General features: G+C 36.4%; 1 protein-coding gene across 1 annotated transcript in view; it reads right to left on the reverse strand.

Moving 5' to 3' along the window:
- L3MBTL4 (L3MBTL histone methyl-lysine binding protein 4) overlaps positions 1-21840 on the reverse strand; it is a 494670-nt gene that overhangs the window by 392320 nt on the left and 80510 nt on the right. Inside the window, exons 2-3 of the mRNA XM_006164002.3 lie at positions 15211-15290; positions 14766-14859 (exon numbers count right to left, since the gene is read on the reverse strand). Coding sequence (XP_006164064.1) covers positions 14766-14837 — 72 coding nt within the window. The 5' untranslated portion in view covers positions 14838-14859; positions 15211-15290. The remainder of the gene's footprint in view (positions 1-14765; positions 14860-15210; positions 15291-21840) is intronic.

A 21840-nucleotide genomic window follows, 5' to 3' on the forward strand; every position in this document is an offset into this window, starting at 1 on the left:
AATAGTGGGATATTGACTTATAGGAGGCTTTGACTCTCTTGCGTGTCAGCTTAACATTCCATAGGTGGGGACGGCTGGGTAGTTTTTATATCCTAAATACAAAGCATACTAAATGGCAGTTTGGAGTCACAGTCATGCATTTAAAATGTGTCTTGAATATTTTAAATTACTTCTATTATGTTTTTTTAGTAGTATTGTTTCCTAAAGAAAACCACTCTTTGATTGTTGCTCTCCCTGTCAGAATTGTGTGCACTCTGTAACATTTTTGGTTGTGGTAGTCCAATTTTCCTAATAATTCTGTTAATGTGCTGTGAAAGATTGGAAATTTGAAGTATGTAGTCTGTATGATACTAAATTGTGATTTGGTGGGACTTACATAACAGCTTTCAACATCTGAAGACAGTGGTTCTTGATATCCTCTTAAGGATATCTACAAATTTGAAGCTGGAATGTCACTGGAATAACTTAAAAAGAATCACTATACTGGGCTTTTTAAATTTTTAGTATGTATGTTAAGAATTAGGTACAAATTGAAATGTCTGTACTAATCCTTGACACAACCAGTAAATCTCAATTACAAAAAAAAAAAAAAAAAGATAGCAGTATCTTATTTTGACCCAACTGACCTTCATGGTACAGATAAACAACTTTAAAGATCCCCACAAAGAAACCACAGATTGAGCATGATGAACAAAACAAGCACAAATAATAACCAAAATGGCAGCGCTTACGCTATAGTACACACCTACCCCCACTCTTGAAGCAAAGCCCACCATTTAACAAAGCCCCAGGAGAATACAGTAGCAAACAGCATTTTGAAAATGGGTATCCAGATACATGTTTTGTTTGCATAATCTTGTGACCATAAACAATGTATGCCACTTATTTAAATTCATAATTGTACACTTAAAAATTAAAGAACAACATCTTCCAATTTAAGTGTTCCAAATGAAGGTTTCAGTGGTCTTTGAACTCATTTTTAGAAATATAAATATGCAATACATTTGATTAGTTTCAAAAAAATCATCATCAGAAATTATCATCAGAGAAGATGAAAATTTAACAGCTGAATTATATAAAACCTTTGCAAAATTGATGGCTGATACTGAAAAATTACTATCATGATTTAATAAGTTTGGCCAACAATCATTTCTTCAATTTATTTCTATACATCTTTGGAATATATCTTTTTTTTGTTGTTTGTTTGTTTGTTTTTAGGTTTTTGCCATAGAGCATGTGCACTTGCCAGAGACAGAGAGAGGGAAAGTGAGTAATCACCCCCTGGCGGAGGATGGCCATGACAATCCATTCTCCTCCTGCACTTAGAGCACACATGTTCATATGCCCAGCATATTTTCAAGCTGACAGCTCTGGGACTTGAACCATGGTCAGTCATGTGGGAGTCCACAGCCTTAACCACCACCACCTGCTGGTCCTAGGATATATCTTTCAAATCTGTGACTAGAGTCACTAACTGTCTCACTTTGCCCAGGCCAAGTCTGCTTAGAACTCTGAAAAGCCCCTTATTTGAAGGAGTTTCTCAGTACTCTGCAACCTAGGATAGTCACCCTTAGCCTGACAACAATAAAATCCAAACCTAAAAGATGGACTTCAGATAATGAAATCTCAATGCGCTAAAATGAGATTTTTAAAAATCATACATATTGATATTTTAATGAGAGAAAATTTGTTTAATTATATATAAATACTACTACTTTTTAAATTTCTGTTTTAGTCTATGGCTTTATGGCACAAAATACAATTTATACAGTAGTAAATCCAGTAGTAAATCATATGACTTTCAAATAAACAAATAATCCATATATGTCCAGATATTCAATTCAAGTTCCTTTATTTGTTCAATAAGCAAATAAATGAGTTTGAAGATTATTATATCAAACTGCCAATTGCTCATACAGGCACATATAATTGACTGTGAGGTAATTGATTATCTGAGGTGCCTTAGCTTGGTACATGTCTATATACATAATTTATTTTGCTATTTATTAATCTGTGTTTTGAGTTCGTATGACTCAATATATATGCATAAACAAATATTATTGTGTATATATAATACATGCACAGCACATATTTACTGCTGTCTTCCTCCATCTGGCTAATTCATAATATACCCCCAGTAGTCACAGTAATTAGTTCTAATATATCCTTGCAAAATTTTATTTATGAAAATACAAAGAAGGCTGGTCCCATAGTGCAGTGGTAAAGTACTAATCATAGAAAGTCAAATCTCACATGACAAACAGCAATTCAAATCCCAGTCTTGGCAGTTTGAAAAATATGCCCTGCACATATGCATGCATGTTCAAAATCCTGATGGGATGGACAATGGAGGAAAAAGGATTGCCCCATGACTATGTCTCAGAGGGATCCCCCCCACCCCCACTTTCTCCATTTTTTCTCTCTCTGGTGAGAGCATGTCCCATCTGACTACATGTGTGTGTGTGTGTGTGTGTGTGTGTGTGTGTATACACACAGACATATATATATACAAAATATACATATACATACACATATGTATGAATATATGTATATATATATACTGAATTACAAAGAAACAGGACTATATATTCCTGTTTTCTTGTTCTTATACACAAAAGGTAGAACATTGTAAGACTTCTTTTTGCCTCTCTTTTCACTTAACAAAACACCTCAGAGGTCTTTGTCTACCAGGTGATAGCATGGTCATCCTTTTTTTCACAGCTAAACACTATTACACTGATTGGATGTGTCATGATTTATTTAACGATTTTTTTATATATGGATGCTTAGGTTGTTTCTGATCTGTTTTTGATCATGCAGTGCTGAAGTGGAAAACCTGCACACGTGTCGTTCTGTATAGGTGCAAGGATATCTGAGGATTACTCCTCAGAAGTACACCTTCCCAGTTTCCATGGTGCTAGATACCACCAGGTCAAGTCCTGCATGAGTTGCCCACTTCTTGTCCACAGCTTGGCTGAGGCCTGTTTTCTCACAGCTGGTCAATAGACTGTCTTGTCTCATATTTGGATTTTTGACAAGATGACCTTTTTAGTGGCCTCAGGGCACATGAACTCACTAGAGAGAGAGAGAGAAAACACATACCCCAATGATGCAGGGTCATGCTGCAACCCATTTTACCATCCTGTTAGAATTTGGGGCATGCACATATACACAGGCCCCACATTTTTCTCAAGCTGCCAGGGCTGCAATTCAAACTATGGTCAGCCATGTGGGATCTGGTTCCGTTAGGGTAGGGGATCAGCCTTCCTTAGAGTTTTAATTTGCATTTGCTTCATTGTGAAGAGGTTGAAGATCACATTACATATTTAAAAGTCATTTGTATTTTCATTTCTGTGAAATGTCTCTACGTTCTTGGTCCATTTTACTGTTGTAATGATTATCCATCTTTTGTTCTCAATAAATCAGGACAATTAGTCCTTTGTCAACAATATGACATGCATTCTTTATTTTTCCTAATTGCCATTTTCTTTTCAGTTTACTAAGGGAGTTTCTTAATATGAAGAGTTTTCTGTTTTGCTTAAAAAAAAAAAAAAACTATCAAACTTTTCTTTTGAGGTTTGAGTAATAGTAAAGCCTTTTCAATTCCCAGATTATAAAAACTGTTTCCTCTGTTTATGACCATAATACCTATGGTTTGCATTATACTTTTAAAATCTTTATTAAGTCTGGAATTTGTGCTAGGATATGAAATGAAGTTAAAAACACAATACTTCTGCCTACGTAGCTTATCACTTGTCCCTGCACCACTTATTAAATAGTCTTCCTTGTTCCACCAGTCTAAGATATTTATAATATACAACAAATACCCACATGCATTTGATACTATTTCTAGCTTTCTATTCTGTCTGTCTATTTACATGCTAGGTCCATAGTGTTTTAATTATTATAGCCTGATGTTTTAATAAGCTTCCTAAGCTATATTTTACAAACAAAACCAAGTTCTGCTTTTGTACAAGTTCTAGAGTCAAAATATTCAGCAAAATATTCAAATCCTGGGTCCATATTTTACTAGCTATGTGATGCTGGGCAAGTGACTTAACTTCTTTGAGCCTCGATTTCCTATTCCCTGACTTGAAGATAAACATAACTTCTTTACATTCCCCCTACAGGGCCCTGGGCTCTCCTTGGTGCTCCTTGCTCTGCCTCTCTCAGGCACATCATTGCTGCTGCCTCCTTGGGGTTCTTTGTCCAGCTCTGCCCGTCTCACTCTAACCACTCTGAGCCAGGCAGTCCACTGTCTGTCTAACAAACACTATGAGCGAGCAATGTATCATTCTCTCCCTCCATCATGTTTTAAAGAGACAGAGCCAAAGTCCCTCTGCATAGCTCCATCTGGATGGCCTGTGAGTTCCTAACACTCAGTAATTGCAAACATGAGTTCATCATCTCATACTCTAAATCTCTTATCCTTGGCTCAAAAGCTCCTGAACTTACCAATCAGCTTACTGCACGAACATCTCAGTCATGCTGTCCCTCTACCTCCCTGGTCCTTGTGATAGGCAGACTTCTCAAATGACCCCAATGAGTCCTGCCCTTGTAGAATCTCCTGAACGGAGTAGGATGGAACCTGTGATGTGATCTGGACCATATAGCAAAGGTGACAGGCCCATCACCACCCTGACTACATTATGGTATATGGCTCTGTGTAGCTGACTGCAGGAGAGATTCCTTCTCTGCCTCAATGTCTGTGAAAGGACCATGTAACAGGAAATCATGTGGCAGAGAATTCTAGAAACTGAGACCAGTCCCTGTCTTACAGCCAGGGTGAAAGCAGGAACTTGAGTCCTGGAGCCACAAGGAACAGACTTTGCCAACGACCATGTGGAGTGGAAACACAATGCTAAGCTCCAAACAGGAACTTTGCTAGGCCGATACTTGGATTTCACCCTCAGACCCTGAGCAGAGAATCCCATGAAGCCATGCTTGGACTGCTCGGAAACTGTGAGACAGTAAGAAATGGGTATTATAAGTCATTGTGTGTGTGGTAGAGTTCTATGTAGCAAAAGACAAGATTAGCCTATTTATCCTTTAGGAGTTAACTTGGAAAGCCTTGTACGATCCTCCATCCTCTTCCCATTCCACCCATGCTGAGTTGGGTAACCCTCTGACACCTGGAAATACCTCAGACTCACCTGAATTACTTGGTGTACCACATTGCACTGTAATCATCTGTTTCACTGGTCTCTCCTACTTTGGAGAGCTCATTGAAGGCAGACAGTGTCTTAACCATTTTTTGTCACCAAAATATGGTCTGGAACTTAGTCTAGCTCAACAAATATTGGCTAAATAATGGCACAAATGCAAGGTTCCATGACAGTACTTTTCTACTTGTCAGATTTCACATTCAAGATTATCATGGATATCTTTATGCAACTAATGAAATGGCATCCTAATAAAATGTACTATAAGCCAGTGCCTCACACACTTGAACACACATGTGAGTTACCTGGGAATCCTGGCATAACTTGATTCAGTAATTCAGGGGTATGGTTTGAGATTAATGGATTTCCAATAAGTTCCCAGAAAATGCCATTGCCAAAGTCTATGGATCACACCATGAGTGGCAAAGCTACTGCCTTTTTACCAGGACAAGGAGTGGGAGAGGGAACAGTAGCAATCCCATCAAATCTACATGTATTTGACTGCATGTGAGATGATGGATTCCTGAATAGAATCTAATTTTCTGTGACAGTTCTTTACCACAATTTCTTCCCTCTTTATTTTACATGGAAAATTTACATAATTCAAAACAATGTGATTCTCTCCCACTGCAAAAAAAAAAAAAAAAAAAAAAACTGAAATGGTAAACACTATTTAAGAGTTGATTATGCTCATACAACATTAACTGAAGCAATTTTATAATCACTGTATATTTCAAACATAAAAGGAAATAAATAATATGCTATCTGTCAGTCTGTTAGTGGATGTGATGTTTGATTCACACTTCTTTTTTTGTCATTGAAATTGTGCCTAGAAAGAAAGTAATATTTCCCACAAAAATAATACTACTGCTCACTTCAGATTTAAATTATCCAAGCTCTCTATATTCGTATACCCTTTAGGTGACCAAAATTACAGATATGTAGATATACACATTTACACATAAAATCATAATATTGTACTTCAGAGCAAATGTATATCTCTTAGGATATATACTAACTTCATTTTCTTTAACAATTTTGAAAATAAAAAATATATACTATCATATTATAGGACAGAAAAAAATGCCAAATTTAGAGTTAGATGACTGCAATGGTTTGAATGTCCCCAAAATTTATATGCTTATTTTTGGCTGTGACAAGACTAAGAAGGTGAAAACTTAAAAAGACTACAGTGTTGAAAGGTGGTCTCTTTGAGAGAAAAGTAAGACTAAGGTCATCAGAGTGGGTGTCCATGACTGATTTGGGGGAGATGTGTAAGGAGGGAGACTGAGATACACAGAAACTCATGGACACAGGTGCTCTGTCAGCTCTTGCCCTCATGTGATAATTCCTCTACACTCTGTAAGACCCTGACTATATGTGGCTCCTGGACTTTGAACCTATAAATTGTGAGTGGTATAAACCTATATTTTTTATCAATTACCCAGACCCAGGTATTGTCTGTTATTAGCAATAAAAAAGACTAGAACATTGACCTATGGCCAAATCTCAACTCTACCCATAAATTCCGAAGAAATGACTTACATTCTCTGGACCTGATTTTTCTTATCTGTTAAAACAAAAGGGTCAGATTAACTCTTCTCCAAAATTCCTGCTAGGTTTAAGATTCTTGGCTTCTGTCTGGGCTAATTGCTTTATAAAGAAAATAAATCTACACTCTATTAATCAATAAAGAATAAATTTGAAAAAAAAAGAAAAAAACAAGCATGTTGCCCTATCTTCCGAGACAGAACACTTAAGAAAATCAATAGAAATTGAGAAAAATAAAATGATTACTGTTATTTCTCAGAATCCAAACTTTGAAAACATGAAATAAAGTTTTAAGGAAAAAAAAAATAGTATTCTGGGGGTAAATAAGTGGCATAGTGTTTAAGGTGTTGGATTACCACATGGCCAACCACTGTTCAAGTCTTAGATCTGGTGGCTTGAAAATCACACTGGGCATATGTGCATGCATGCCCAAAATTCCAGGAGGAGAATGCAAGAGAAGGGATAGCAGACTGGCCATCCCCCCCTGGGGGTTGATTTCTCACTTTCCCTCTTACTGTCTCTCTCTCTCTATCTCTCTAGTGAGCTCACATGCCCTATGACAAAAAGCTTAAACGACAAGTGTTCTCAAAACTGAGAGGTAATGCTTTAAAGAACATAAAACAAGCCTTTGCTATGGTACATTTCCATTTGCCAATTTAGAATTCATCATTTTGGAAGAGAGGATTATGAGATGGGAAAATAACCAAATAGGTTTGATGTTCTGTTTCTCCTGGAGGCATGGAGTCATCATTTTTGCTTTTACTACAAGTTACAGAGATGTTTGCAATTAATCAGTGTCTACATTTCTCTGAATTCCAATCAAGGGAGCAAAACAAGGAATTTTCAACTACTGGTTTGTGTTTGGCAATTTCAAGTCATCATCTTGGAACTGTTTGATAATGCCCCTCTTTCCTTCACTATTAGACAGAAGTCTATTGAGTACTCAAGGATCTTTGAGTACCCTGCTGTTCCTGTTTCCTAAGAACTTGATATTTGTACCCACAAGGGTGGTATATACTGGTTTCATGAACCATAGAAAATGCTGAAATCTGACTTAATTCCAACAACGAACTACTATTTAAATTTTACCTGCTGTTTCAAACTTACTTCTTAAATTTTTTTTGCCCTAATCCAATGTGGGATATGAAGTTAAGTGAAATTAGCCATTTGGATAAAAAATAGGAATTTAAAGGGTTTCTGGAAGTCAGATACAGTCAGAGAGATGAGAATGTTTCCAGTTTGGTCAAATACTTGATAATATACCTGGTCTTTGATTGATATCTTCCAGCAGTATTTGCTCAGGCATATACAAAAAACAAAGGGGTGGAATTTAAAGTAGCCTTATAAACATCACAACTTTCTGTGGTTCTGCCATCTTCTATATTAATGAATTCTACTGGTTGTTGCAAACTGACATCAGTCTTATGTTGGGCAATAAATGATAGATAATTAACTACTACTGAAAAAGAAGAAACTGAAATACTACTACTATGAGCAGTTTCTCAATATCTATTTAAGGATGTTACAAAACAGATTTCTTTGCACCGGACTAAAGTTCAGTTCAACAATGGCTCCCTGCTGTCATTTGTTCTTATGATCTCATTACTCACCAAACCTTAGGTTTAACATGGAAAGAAATTGAAAGATCTTCAAATCTAAGCTCTTGTTCTCTAGGAGAAAAACAAACAAACAAAAAAACACACACACACACAAAAAACAAACAAACAAACAGAAAAACTTGAGTGCAGTATGGGTAAGGGACTTGTCTGTGGTCATAGAGCTAATGAACAGCAAAGCCAAAGACTAAATCTGAATATTCTGATGGATTTCTCTTCCTCCACAACCACACATGGAGCTCATGTTCCAACCAATAACAACATCTGCTTCAGCCAGACAAGTCATTAAAATCTAGCCATGTATCAACGCCTCATGCTCACTTCCAACCCCATACCTCTGCTCCTGCTGCCTCCTTGGCCCAAACAATCCCTGCTCTGACCCTTCAACTTTCTTATCTCTCAAGATTAGAAAAGATCAAGATAGCATTACTGATTTTCTTCTATACTTTGTTTTCCAGATGTAAGGATTTGTGTCTTCTCTTAAACTGCTGATACTTTCATCTACCTACTGTTTGAACTAAACCCTAACCTTTTCCTGGCTTTAAGTCTTAAGCAAATTTCTCTTTACATTTTTTATTTTGACCTATTAAAACTAAAAGTGCTTTTCTTGAAATTAACAAATGCATTAAAAAAATACCTATATAATGATTGCAGTAAGCTATATATAGCTCCAGCTAGGTGCTACTTCATAGTATGCTCATTCTACTCACTAGGGTTTATGCCTACAGTCAGACATGCGTTCATAGATATGTATATATAAGCTGCACTTGCTACTCAAAGTATATTGATTAATTAATGTTTGTGAATCAATAAAAATTTGTAAAAGAAAAGGCATGGAAAGCAACCATAGATACCAGAGACAATGTGGAAGGAGAGTGGGAAATGGCAGAGGGTGAGAGGTAGGGAATAAAGGGGAAAAGAAAGAAGCAAAATATATAAGAAAAAAGAAATGGAAAATTATTTTTTAAGGATAACACATATGGTAATATCCTTGATTGAACCAATATAAAGTGTTTTTCAGATGGATAAATCTCATTTCATATACTGTAATGATGCACAGTGAATGAATGTAAATAAATAAATTAAAAATAAAGAAAAAGAAAATGCCAAGATGCTAATATGTAAATAAATTGTATTCTTTCATATTGTATTTACCAGCTTGGATTTAAAAGTCATTTGTTAGAATAAGAAAGCATTAAATATGGATATCTTAGATGTGCATCTTTTAGAGCCAGACTTGAACCTCCAATGATCCTACTTTTCTCTGAAGGGTGATCTGCGCTTACAGCATTAATGTGCTGCATAAGTACTAAGTTTTGTCACATTGCTCTATGTAAGTTAGCTATTTTATTCAATAATGCTCTGAGAATAATAAAAAAAAAAGCCTTTTATTTCTATCTCTGAAGCTCACAATTTACCTATATAGATTTGCTGGCCATGACGGCACCACAATAAATACAACATTCTACAAAGCTGAGGTCATGTGAGAAAGTCCTGGGTTTGAGTCCTGAGGTCTTGCTGAACACACCAGGGGCTTGTGCACCTGCCTGTGATCCTGACTGCCTGAGACATGGGGTGGATCATGTGTGAAAAGCCTCTAGGGAGTGGCTCTCTCTGTCACTTCCTCACTCTTGTGGAAGAAATAAATTTTTTAAAAACTGTGTATTTGTTGATTTTTTTTCTTTCTCTCAGGTTTTTGCCAAAGGATGCATATGCTCACCAGAGAGAGACAGAGAGAGAAAGAGAAAGAAAATGAGAACTCACTCCTTAAGGGGGATAGCCACAGCATAATCCCTTCTCTTTGCTTTTCCTCTTGGGATTTTGGGCACACATGCCCAGTGTGATTTTTTAAGCTGCCAAGTCTGGGGGTCAAACCACAGTTGGGCATGTGGTAATAGAGCACCTTAACCAACATGCCACCTGCTGGCTCCTATTTGTTGATTTTTAAGAGATTCAAAGGAAAAAGAATAGGAACATTTATTTAGTATCAGATATTTTATACATACAACTGGAGGACATATATTTTATTCTTGTACAATCAAAGTAGAATTTCCTTTTTATTTGTCAAATTTGTATCTTTATATAGAAAATTTGAAATTTTATGGAGCCAGCAAAGGTGTGGGACTCTCACATGGCCAATGGTAGTTAAAGTCCTGGACCTGGAAACTTGCTTTCTCACTTTCTCTCTCTCTCTCTCTCTCTCTCTCTCTCTCTCTCTCTCTCTCTCTCTGTCTCTCTTATGTCGCATTTAAATCTCTTTCTGGTCAGATTTTAAAATAATAATTTTAAAAATAATAATAACAAATAAAATAAAATATATAATTATTGGAAAAAACATAAAAGAAAATTTGCAATTTTAGAGCCTGCATATTTGAGAATTTAGTGCTCAGAACATATGCACATGAAAATCGGTAAAATTATCTTGAAAAAGATGTTTAATTTCCCCAATACCATGTGCTGACACTTCGCTAGTTAATTCTAAAGGTAGTAGGTGGATAAAGCTATTGAAGGGCACCCTAACACTTAGCTTTATGCTGGGTGCTGTGAAAGACATAATATGTCAAGGAGTCTAGCAGAACCAGAGAAACACCCCTATTCAGGTCTGCAGCAGCACTTATGAACACCAGCACCATAACACAATTTCACCCGCATGGGGGAGTTTAGTAACAAAGATATAAGACTGGCAATAAAACCCAAGGAAAAAAAGGCATTCTCACAGATGCTGTTAGGGAGAGGGGAAACTAGGGTGACCTCTTTAGAGGATGTGATATTGGAAGGCTCAATGAAATTTTAAATGCACATACCCTTGCGTGCAACAATTCCACTGGTAAGATTTCACCTACTAAATTCTGAAAAATTATTCATATTTTAAAAAGACATATGAATCAGAGCATTGGATATAACATATATTTGTGCAACCACAATTATAAAAACAAAGTAAGTGTTTACAGTATGGCACTATTTAAATAAATTATGGCACATTCACAGAACGCAATACTATGCATCACTGAAAATGTGACAACCTGCATCTCTAAAACATACATAATTAAGTACCAAAAAAAGCAAAGAACAGAACAAGTATAGTATGAGTCCATTTGGGATATATGAATGTATGTATGTGTATATGTGCATAAAGGTTTTATATTTTTTAAGCTGTCTGTTTTTGTTTTATTTCCTACAGATATGGAAAATACCATAAACAACAGTCACACATTTAGGAAAATATTTGGGGGTTTCATGTATGTTTGAGAGGGCATAATGAAGAATTTACTTCTTATTTTTATATCCAGTGTACTATTTGATTTTTAGCCATATGCCTGTATTTTGAAAAGTATAAATATTATTTTTAAACTATACATAAAAATATTAGTCTAAAGAGACATTCATTGACCAATATTAATACCAATGTTAGTATCTAAAAATTATTACATATCTCAAAGATGTTTAAAAACACCCAACAATGTATTTGCTTGATGTTTTTAAGGGCTTAATCTGCCAATGAGATTTTAGTTGCCTAGAAATGCAAAAAAAAAAAAAATGTGAAATCAGAAGGGTAACACAGAAACCAAAGGATTGATATGTATCTATATCTATCTACATAGATATAGCAAAGGAATTTAGCAAAACCTAATAAGCATAATTGAACCCCCTTCTTTCCATAGTAAATTAAGGCCCAGATGTGAACCTGCTTTCTACATTAAATAGTTAAATATGATTAATGAGAAGTAACACTGTAACTGATAATGAAACCCAAACTGACACCACAATGTGGAATTCATCCTAAATGTGCATTTTTTTCATTATTTTATGTGAGCATCTTTTCAAATACTACTACTCTCCAAATGCTTCAAAATTTCAATTAGTAATATATAGCCCTTCAAAATATCATTTTCTTAAAATTGATCCATTTTGCATGGAAAATGCCACTTGCACAGAGATGCCAATAATCACCAGAAACAGAATTTAACAGATATTTTTAGAAATTCAGCCCCCCTGCTAAAACAGCACCTATGTAAGTGTCAAGCACTCTGGAGTTCAGAAAAGAAAGAATCCCAGTGTGGAATATAAATAATGGTAAAAGTATCAGAATTAAGTCATAATCTGAGCTGACCTTTTAGATAAAAATGCTATTTGTGATAATGCAGAAGAAATAGAAGATTAAATATTCCAGTTGTAGGGCAAGAGAACTGAGTACTCAAAAGGGATAACAACTTTAGCATAATGAAATGAAACTGATAAAAGATAGAAAATACATTTGAGTGAAGAAAAGTGTTCTTAAATGTTAAAATAAGAAAAATGCACCAGCCAACACTGATGAACCACAGGTTTATTATTAGTAAGATTAGGTAAGATACATCTAGTTATTTCTCAAGGATAATGGTTCTCAACCATAAACAGGCATCAGTATCACAAGAACTGTTAAGACACAGATTGCTGGGCCCCACACTCACACTCAGAAAATTTGACTCAGTAGGTCTGAACTAGAGCCCTGGTATCTACATTTCTTTTTATTTAATTATTTATTTATTTATTTATTTTATTTATTTATGTTTAGAGACTTTTGCCTTAGGGTGCATGCGCTCACTAGGGAGAGACACACAGACAGACAGAGTGAGAAGGAAAGTGAGAAATCACCCCAAGGCGGGATAGCCATGCTGCAGTCCCTTCTCCTCCATTCTCCTCCTGGTATCTTGAGCATGCATGCATAGGCACCTGGCATGAGTGCCAAGCCACCAGGTCGAGGAATCGAACTGCGGTCACCCATGTGGGAGTCCAGCAATGTAACCTCTACACCACCTGCTGGTCCTTCTGCATTTCTAGCAAATCTCCAGGGGACAGTGATGCAGCTGATCTGGGAGCCACATTTGGAGAACCACTAATCAAGAATAACTTGGAATATATCAAATCCTAAGTTTCTTCATGTTCTGTTTCTTCTGAGGATATGGCACAGAAAATGGTATCCTCAGATAACTGACACAGGTACAAGCTTTCCCAAGTGTAAGTAACCTCTTAAACAGCAGGTTCTTAGCACACTAAAGTCTCCTGGAATTGATTTAAGAGCTATACCATCTGAACCTGAATATTGGACCCCAATTTTATGTTAATTACCCCATCGTCCAATGAGGCTAAGCCTGAGAAAGTGGCTCTAGAGCCAGACACAGACCTATACTTAATATCTCACTTAATATCAACCTCAGACCAGATCTGTTGCTTTTAATATCTCACTTAATGCCCTAAGTTCATCAAACTACACCTAACTTTATATCAAATCAAAGAATGTGCTACATTACATCACTTCACTAGCTGTAATGTGTAAATCCAAAAACCACAAACCACATGAAGATCCCCAAATCCACATCCAAATGATGAGAGTGCAAGAAAGGGTCACAGATGAGAATGCTGTAATGACCCACTATCCCTAAAAACAGTCCAAGGAGGTCTTGCAGTCATTCTGCTACAGTACAAGCAAGGAAATTAGAGGCATGATGAGCATTAGACCTTCTAGGTGTCTAGATGTTGTTGCAAAGGTATTCTTAGATGTGATTAACAGTAGGCTTTTAGTACAGTATGGACCCTTTATAATGCAGATAAGTCTCATTCAATCATTGAAGAGCTTTAGAGAAAAATAAAAAACAAAAACTGAGGTCCCACAAGAAAAGGAATTGTGTCTCCTGACTGACTTTAGTACTGAAGACTGTAACATTACTTCTTTCTTAGACCTCCAATCTGCCAGCCTTTCCTGTGTATAGGGGCTACCCTATGACTACATTCCTGAAAATAAGTCCAGATAAGAAGCCAATAAGTGGTGTAGGGGTTGTGTCTCTAGACTCTCACACAGTCAACCACAGCTCAAGTCCTGGACCAGATGGCTTGAAAATCAAGCCTGGCGCAAGTGCACGCATGTCCAAAATCCCAAGAGGAGGACAAAGGAGAAGGAATTGCAGCATGGCTCTTCCCCCCATGGCTCTTCTCTTTTCCCTCTCACTGTCTCTGTCTCTCTCACTGTCTCTGGCGCTTTCCCGCTCCAGCGAGCGCACGTGCCCTCTGGCAAAAATCTCTAAAAATAAAGAAAGAAAATAAGTCTAGATAAATAGACTGTAATAGATATACATCCTGTTGTTTCTGTTTTTCTGAAGAACCCTATTACAACCCCAAATAGTTCATAACTTCTAGTCGTTTATTTGATAATGATCAATTACTTCCATCTTTCTAAAACAAAAAGTCTCTTTTCACCTTTAAAATTAAGAGTACCTTTATAAGTGTACCAGATCTTAATTTTAATTACACTTATCTTCTATACCACTATACATAAAATTCAACCAGGAGGAAGTAGTTTAGAGCGGGCAAAGAAACCTTAGTTATGAACTATACTATTTTACATACACGTCAACTGTTAGCACAATCTGTTGGAAGGATCCAGGAGCTGATAACTTACCATGCATCCATCTTGATCCAAATGCTCCTTGGAATCCATACCTAGTTTCCTTTTCCTGTTAGGCTGTTTCATGGCCACTATACCACTCTGCTTTCTGTAAAATAACACCACATAAAATGTTAGAAGAGTTGCCCCTTCAGAATTACAAATGCAAACAAAACACATGCTTTCAATTATGCTTTTTATAGTTGTTTGTTATAAATAACCTGATAACAAGCTGACAAAAATTTCCTGTTGGTTTTATAGCCACTAATGTAATAATAAAATAATTATAGAGAGATGGGTTTTCTACCTCACCTAGAATTTGTATCACAAAGGAAACTAGTACTATTGCTTTAAGTCTTATCCATGATAAAACTGTTAGTTTTTGTTTTGTTTTGTTTTGCTTAGCTGACCTAACCAACTCAAATACAGTGTAATCTGCCTGTATAATTTCTTTACTTACATGTTTGGGCTGTCTTCAAGTGTCCAAGGCAAAGGTATTCTAAGTAAGAGACCTTAGTCATAAAGGCACAGCACAGAAATCTGGAACAAAGAAAATAAGAAAAAAATTACCAATCCAATTTATCGAGACCATTAATTAGTATATTAATAAAAACCAGTAAACATTCTTTGAAAAGTTATTCAGGATGAGTTTTGTATAGAGCAGGTAAAACAATTTAGAGAACAAATATATATACTACTATACAAGTACTGCTGTCATTAAGGTTCAAAAAGTCATTCATTCTGAATAAGATTAATGATTGGCATGTAATTTTTTAAATTGCTATAGGACAGGAATACGTGTGTATGTGAGAAAGAGAAAGCATTCTCCAGGGAGTATAAGAGTATAATCACACCACAATCCCTTCTCCTCCATTCTCCTCCCAGAATTTTGGGCATATATACTTTTTCTTTTTTTTTGTGATGCCTCAAATTGTATTCTTTGTTTATTACTGCAACTTCTTTCTTTCTTTCTTTCTTTCTTTCTTTCTTTCTTTAATCTATTTATTTATTTACATTTTTTATACATCCAATTGCATTATTTAGCTTACAAAGTGAACATTTCAATATGTGAACATTTCTCCCCAGTCCAGTTGATCAAAATATACTACCTCCCTGTCCCGACAATGCTCTGTCTCCGTATCCCTCCTCCAGATGTCTTTCCCCAGACCCCACTCCTCCACACACACCACATCTGGCACTCATACCCATCTCTTATGTTTGTACATCCTTTAGCCCATCAGTTTCAGTCATAGAGTGTGGACACTCGGTATATATTAAGTGGGGACATACATTGTCTCTCCTTCATAGCCTGGCTTGCTTCACTCAGCAGTGTTTTTCTAGACATCAAGTCTAGGACTTGAACTGCACAGTCACCCATGTAGGCTCCAGCTGCCTTAACTATCATTCCATCTGGCAGCCACAGCATGTAAGTTTTTTAAAAAAAGGTTAAGAACCCTAAAGCATCTATAGTCCCCAGTGAAAGATGGAGAGAGAGAGAGAGACAGGCAGACAGACAGATATATAGATACAGATATACTGGGTTGTCTGAAAAAGTCATGACACTTTTCTGGTTTTCTATGCAAAAAATGTTTCATGACTTTTCCAACAACCCAATAGATGGCTAACTTCTTCTTCATTGATATTTTCACCTAAACCATAACTTTTCAAATACTAGAAACCCAGTGTTTTCACAATCAAGCTTATCGCTTGCCTACCTGCCAGTTCTAATCTCTCCTCCTATGTGCAGTAATGACAACTGATGACCCATTTGCCCACAGCTGTCCCTCACAGTTTTTCAGACTATGTACTGCCCAAGAACACCAGGCCAGCAGGCAAGGAGTCTGAAACACACCCTGGGCTCCACACACACTGACACCCCTAACACAGGATTGTATCTGCCCAAGATGCATCTTTTTCTAACTCTAATAGCAGCCTTGAATTTGCCAGAGCCAGAGACTAGTCACCATCATTTTATCTTTATATGACACCCCAGATACTGTCACCAAGTTTTATTGGCTTTTAATCTACTAAACATTTCATAAATACATCTTCTTCTTCTATCTTTATTAACTCTGAACAGCTCCAATTTAATGTTCCAATCATTGAACAGGTCTTGGCAACACATTGTGCCTGCTATTTCTTAGCCCTATACTTTTGCTGGTCTCTCAGTGTCTAAACACCTTCTCTGCTAGCTGCCCCTCCCTTTTCAATCTAATTCTTACTCACTCTTTATGACTCAACTAATACAAACATCACATCCTTCAGAAAATCCATCCTTGCTTACTTCCTGCTCCCAAGGGGCCAAGTGCATCTTGCCCACACTTTATAATACTTATGCGTATCTCAGAAACACCATTTACCACTTTATATTTTTAAATTTGCACATATAGCTCCCCTTATGAGGCTGGAAGCATCCTGATGACATGGACTATGAGTAAGCATTCCTAATTTTCCACTGTCTGGATAGTACCTGGCTCATGGCAGATCCAATAAATATTTGTTGACCTGCAATGCATAAACATCTCTCTGAATTAAAGCCCTTAAGTCCAATGGATATTAGTTCTTAATCCATGTATTACTCTTTTTAGAACGATTGCCAGTGTGACTGGAATGAGCATAGTTCTCAAACTTAACTCCTTTTCCTTTTTTCTTTAATAGACAAAAACAAACAAATTAGCAAAAAAATCACTTCCTGATACCCATTTGCTTTTAGTCAGATGATATTTATGTCCTTATGACAAGCAATTACCTTCTAAATTCAATAACATTACATTCGTTTTGTAGGATGTAAATACAATTTATCAAGCCTAGCTCCTGGTAACACTCTGAACGTCTATGCAAATGAACAGCTTAGACTTGATGCCTTTAGCAAAGTATTATTGCACAGACATAAGCTCTGCCAAGGCCGGCTTGCCTCTCACAATGAGTAACACCCCATGACTTGTCGAACTGAAGTCATCTGGCTAGTGAAATTCTCTCCTCACTACCTCAGCAATCTGCCTTGCTAATTCCTGGTAATTATCTGAAAAACCCTGATTTGTTAAAAACAAAAAAGCCTGAATTTATATTATTATATGTTACAGAACAATGAAAGCTTTTACATCAAGGAGAAACTTCAAAATACAATCTGGTAACAACGGAATGCCCTTTAGATTTGGAAATAAAGCAAAAATATGAAAGATACCTAACAATCTACATAAGATTGTGCTGCCAGAAAAAAAAAAAAAAAGAGTCAAATATACCATTCACTATAATACATAGAAGATAGATGATAGATAAATAAATAGCCTGATATACAGAAGGACAGTTACAGTAAGATTTTACATAATCCCTTAGAATGCTAATTCTGAGAATTTATATTAACCAACCAAACAGAACACTTCTTTTGACACAAGCTTAAGTTGATATCACTGACATTGTATCAAAATACATGGATTATTCTGATTGCCTATTATACATGGTCTACACCCACAGGACCCCAAATGTCTCATCAGCCACATACCTCCTTGCTGAATTTTGAAGAAATACAAAGTTGTTAGAATCAAGAAAGACTAATGTCAAAGTATAAAGCACACTAATGAGAAGTAAAGGCGAATGACAGCAGGGCCAAGCTGCACCCCAGTGTATTCTAGTTTTGTAACAACAGCCAGGCACCAACCATAAAAGACAAAGTGATTTATTAGAGAACTTTTAAATAGTATTTAAAAATACTTTTAAATAGTATTTTTTTAATGTCAAGAGGACCAAGATGTACCCCAGTGTATTCTAGTTTTGGAACATGAGTCAAGCACCAACCAAAACAGACAAGGCAATTTTAATTAGAGACAAGATAGACAAATATATATAAATGATTTTTAGTTCTGTAAAAAAATTGGCAATAGTGTCCATTTTTTAAAATTAATCCTCTTAAGCAGTTTGATCTTCCTTAGTTAGAATTCTCTATCTGCTCACTGTTAAACACTTGTCTTACTGACCTCCTAGTTAAAAAGACAAATTAGACCATTACTCAGAAAGCATCTTAATATTTTCAATTCTTGAAATTAAAGGAGTCTATAAATAATACAAATAGTTCATAGTTGGGCCAGCCCCATAGTGCACCAGTTAGACTCTGCACAGAGGAAGTGGGATTCCACCTGGCCAACTAGAGTTTGCGTCCCAACGGCTTGAAAAATATCCTAGGCATGTATATGTGCCTGGGATCCTGATGCGATACAGAATTGGAGGGAAAAAGACTACGTGATCGGGCCGTGTTAAGGGATTCTTTCTCTCTCACACACACATGCACACATTCATTCACCCTCTAGCATTAAAAAAATAAAATTCATTGTTTGCCTATTATCCAGGTTCTATTTAATCATTCTTTCAAAAAATATTTATTGATCACCTACACTGCCAACACAGCCGCAGGTACTCTGTAGAATATAAAAATGATCGATCAGTCATCTTAAAGAGGAAGAGAGGTACAGTAGCCTGGGTAACCCAGGATTTTTCTGCATTTTGCCATCTGATAATGTTCCATTATCAGCATTAGTAGCAGTGCCTTTTACACTCCAAAATATTTCAGTTTAAACAATAAATCATATAGCAGTGTAGATGAAAAATATAAGATTGTAAGGCATGCCATTAAAAAATTACAAGGTTACATGTGTGTTCATGGGAGGGAGAATATGTCTGACAACATGCACTGGAGAGGAGCAGTTCAGTATCCGCTAGGATGTCAAGTAGGTTTTCATAATTTTAACACTAAAATATCAAATACAAATATTTATTATTGCACTGATTTCCCACTATTTCCAAGATGATACTACTTTAAAATGCATTCATCGAGTAGATACTTGATGCTAATAATACATAGTAACTGGTGTTTCGATAACAAAATAAATTATTGTAATTGGCTGCATTTTGGCAACTTATACACAAACTATGGATCCCTATTAAGGTATCATTAAGAACAGCTAACAGCAATTGAGTACCCATGTACAGGTAGATGCACTATCAGCTCTTGACATAAGCACTTTCAATTAACACTTGACAACATATATACCACTATCACCTGTGTTTTACAGATGAGGAAATATCGATGGGGCATTTAACTTGTCCAAGGTTATACAGCAAAGTGCCCCAGCAGTACAATGCTAGATGATTTAAACACCATGCTATGCTGTAGCTTTTATAATTGTGGTCTAAGTTTAGTTAACTTAAACCTCACCATTTGGTACACTAGCCAAACCCTTGCCACACACATGCAATGATTAAAAAAACTCATAGTTCCTATGAGAACATCCGACCCACATGCAGAACTTACTGTCACTTTATTTATAACAGGAAAGTCATCTAGTCTCACAATTTTTATCTTTCCTTTATTATCTATTTTGGAATCTAAAAATTAACAGTTCATTGGAACCAGCAGATGGCATAATGGTTACGTTGCTAGACTCCCATGTAATCAACCATGCTTCAAGTCCAGGACCTGATGGCTTAAAACTCACACTGGGCATGTGTGCATGAGTGCTCAAGATCCCAGAGGAGAATGGAGGAGAAGAGATTGTGGTGCGGCTATCCTCCCTGTGCAGTGATTTCTCAAATTCTGTTTCTCTGTCTCTCTGGCAAGTGCATGCGCCCTAAAACAAAAATCTCTCTCTCTCAAAAAAAAAAAAATAAATAACAGCTAATTAATACTGGTAATTAACAGTATGAACTGTGCATTCATCTGTCTTACCCAATGCTTTGCGAGAATGACACAGAAGTTTCAAAATTTAGGGTCTGAAGGGTGTTGGTACACATAAGGTTACCTGAAACTCAGAATGTTCTGAATACTTACTTACTAAATATACCTTCACATCTGACTCCCTTCTGTCATCAGCATAGTTATAATAAAATCAGATCAGAAACATAATTTCTACTTCTTCTCTCTTGACACACACACACACACACACACACACACACACACACTTACTGCAACACTACCAGAAGATACTGTATGGGGACAGGAAGATTAGCACGTTAATAAATCTGAGGACTATCTGTCTAAACTCTCCCTAGAACAATATTTAACATTTTAAATGCCAGCTAAACCTAACTACTGGTTATCATACAAAACTGCTTTCTCCTTTTCTTATTATGGTGTTTTAATTTTTTTATTTACATTTAATCACTATACATCTTTATAGTGCACATGTTTTTTTCCAGCATGGATACAGTGCATATCAGTTGAGTCAACGACATTAACATATACATCGTCATCAACAGATAACTTTTCATTTTTTTGTCTATTAAACGTTTAGTTGTTTTTTGTTTTGTTTTTTTGTTTCTTTTTTTGTTTGTTTTTTGCCTGATCTCCTTCCTCCCACATCCTATTACCCATTCCCTATTATCCAGCCTCTTCTACACTGTCTCTAGTGTCTACAGCTGGCTTCCCTTTGCTATCGTACCTTCCAATCTTTCGGTTTCTGCTACAGAGTGCAGACATTCAGTATATATTAAGTGGGAAGTGGGGACACACAATGCCTGCCTTTCATAGCCTGAGTTACTTCATTTAGCATTAAATCTTCCATAGTCATCCATGTTCTCTTTATTTCCTTATAGGACAAGAGTTTTTTAGAGGTTTATTCCATACTGAAGTCTCCAAACCAGAGACAGCTAAATTTCTCAAAATTCACTGGTGAGAATTTACAGTCAAATGGCATTGTATATCCTTGCTTTGAAATAATTCCTTTATTCTAAACAAAGTCATTAAAATATAGACAACAAATAAACCAGCAGCAAATCAGAAATAAAGTGGTAAATGAAGCCTAAATCTTGTTGGGCTCTAGAGCAAGAGAAAGGCAGAAAATAAAGTGTTCAGCCCTGTGAGATAACGAGAACTGAAAGTGGTCAACAGGAGACGGGGCACTGGAGTCACGTTTACACCTAGCCAAGATGTGGTAGGAGGCTCTCAAATCGTGAACAGGAGTCAAACAGAATTTTGCCATGAATGTATAGATCTATGAGCTACAGAAGTAAGTCTAAAAAGGAAGAAAGAACCAATTCAAGCTCCTGACCAGGAAATGGCCTTCTGCAAACCAAAAAGTCAACCAAACACACACACACA

This window comes from Tupaia chinensis, unplaced genomic scaffold (genome assembly GCF_000334495.1).
Source record: "Tupaia chinensis unplaced genomic scaffold, TupChi_1.0 Scaffold143584_1, whole genome shotgun sequence".
NCBI lineage: Eukaryota > Metazoa > Chordata > Mammalia > Scandentia > Tupaiidae > Tupaia > Tupaia belangeri.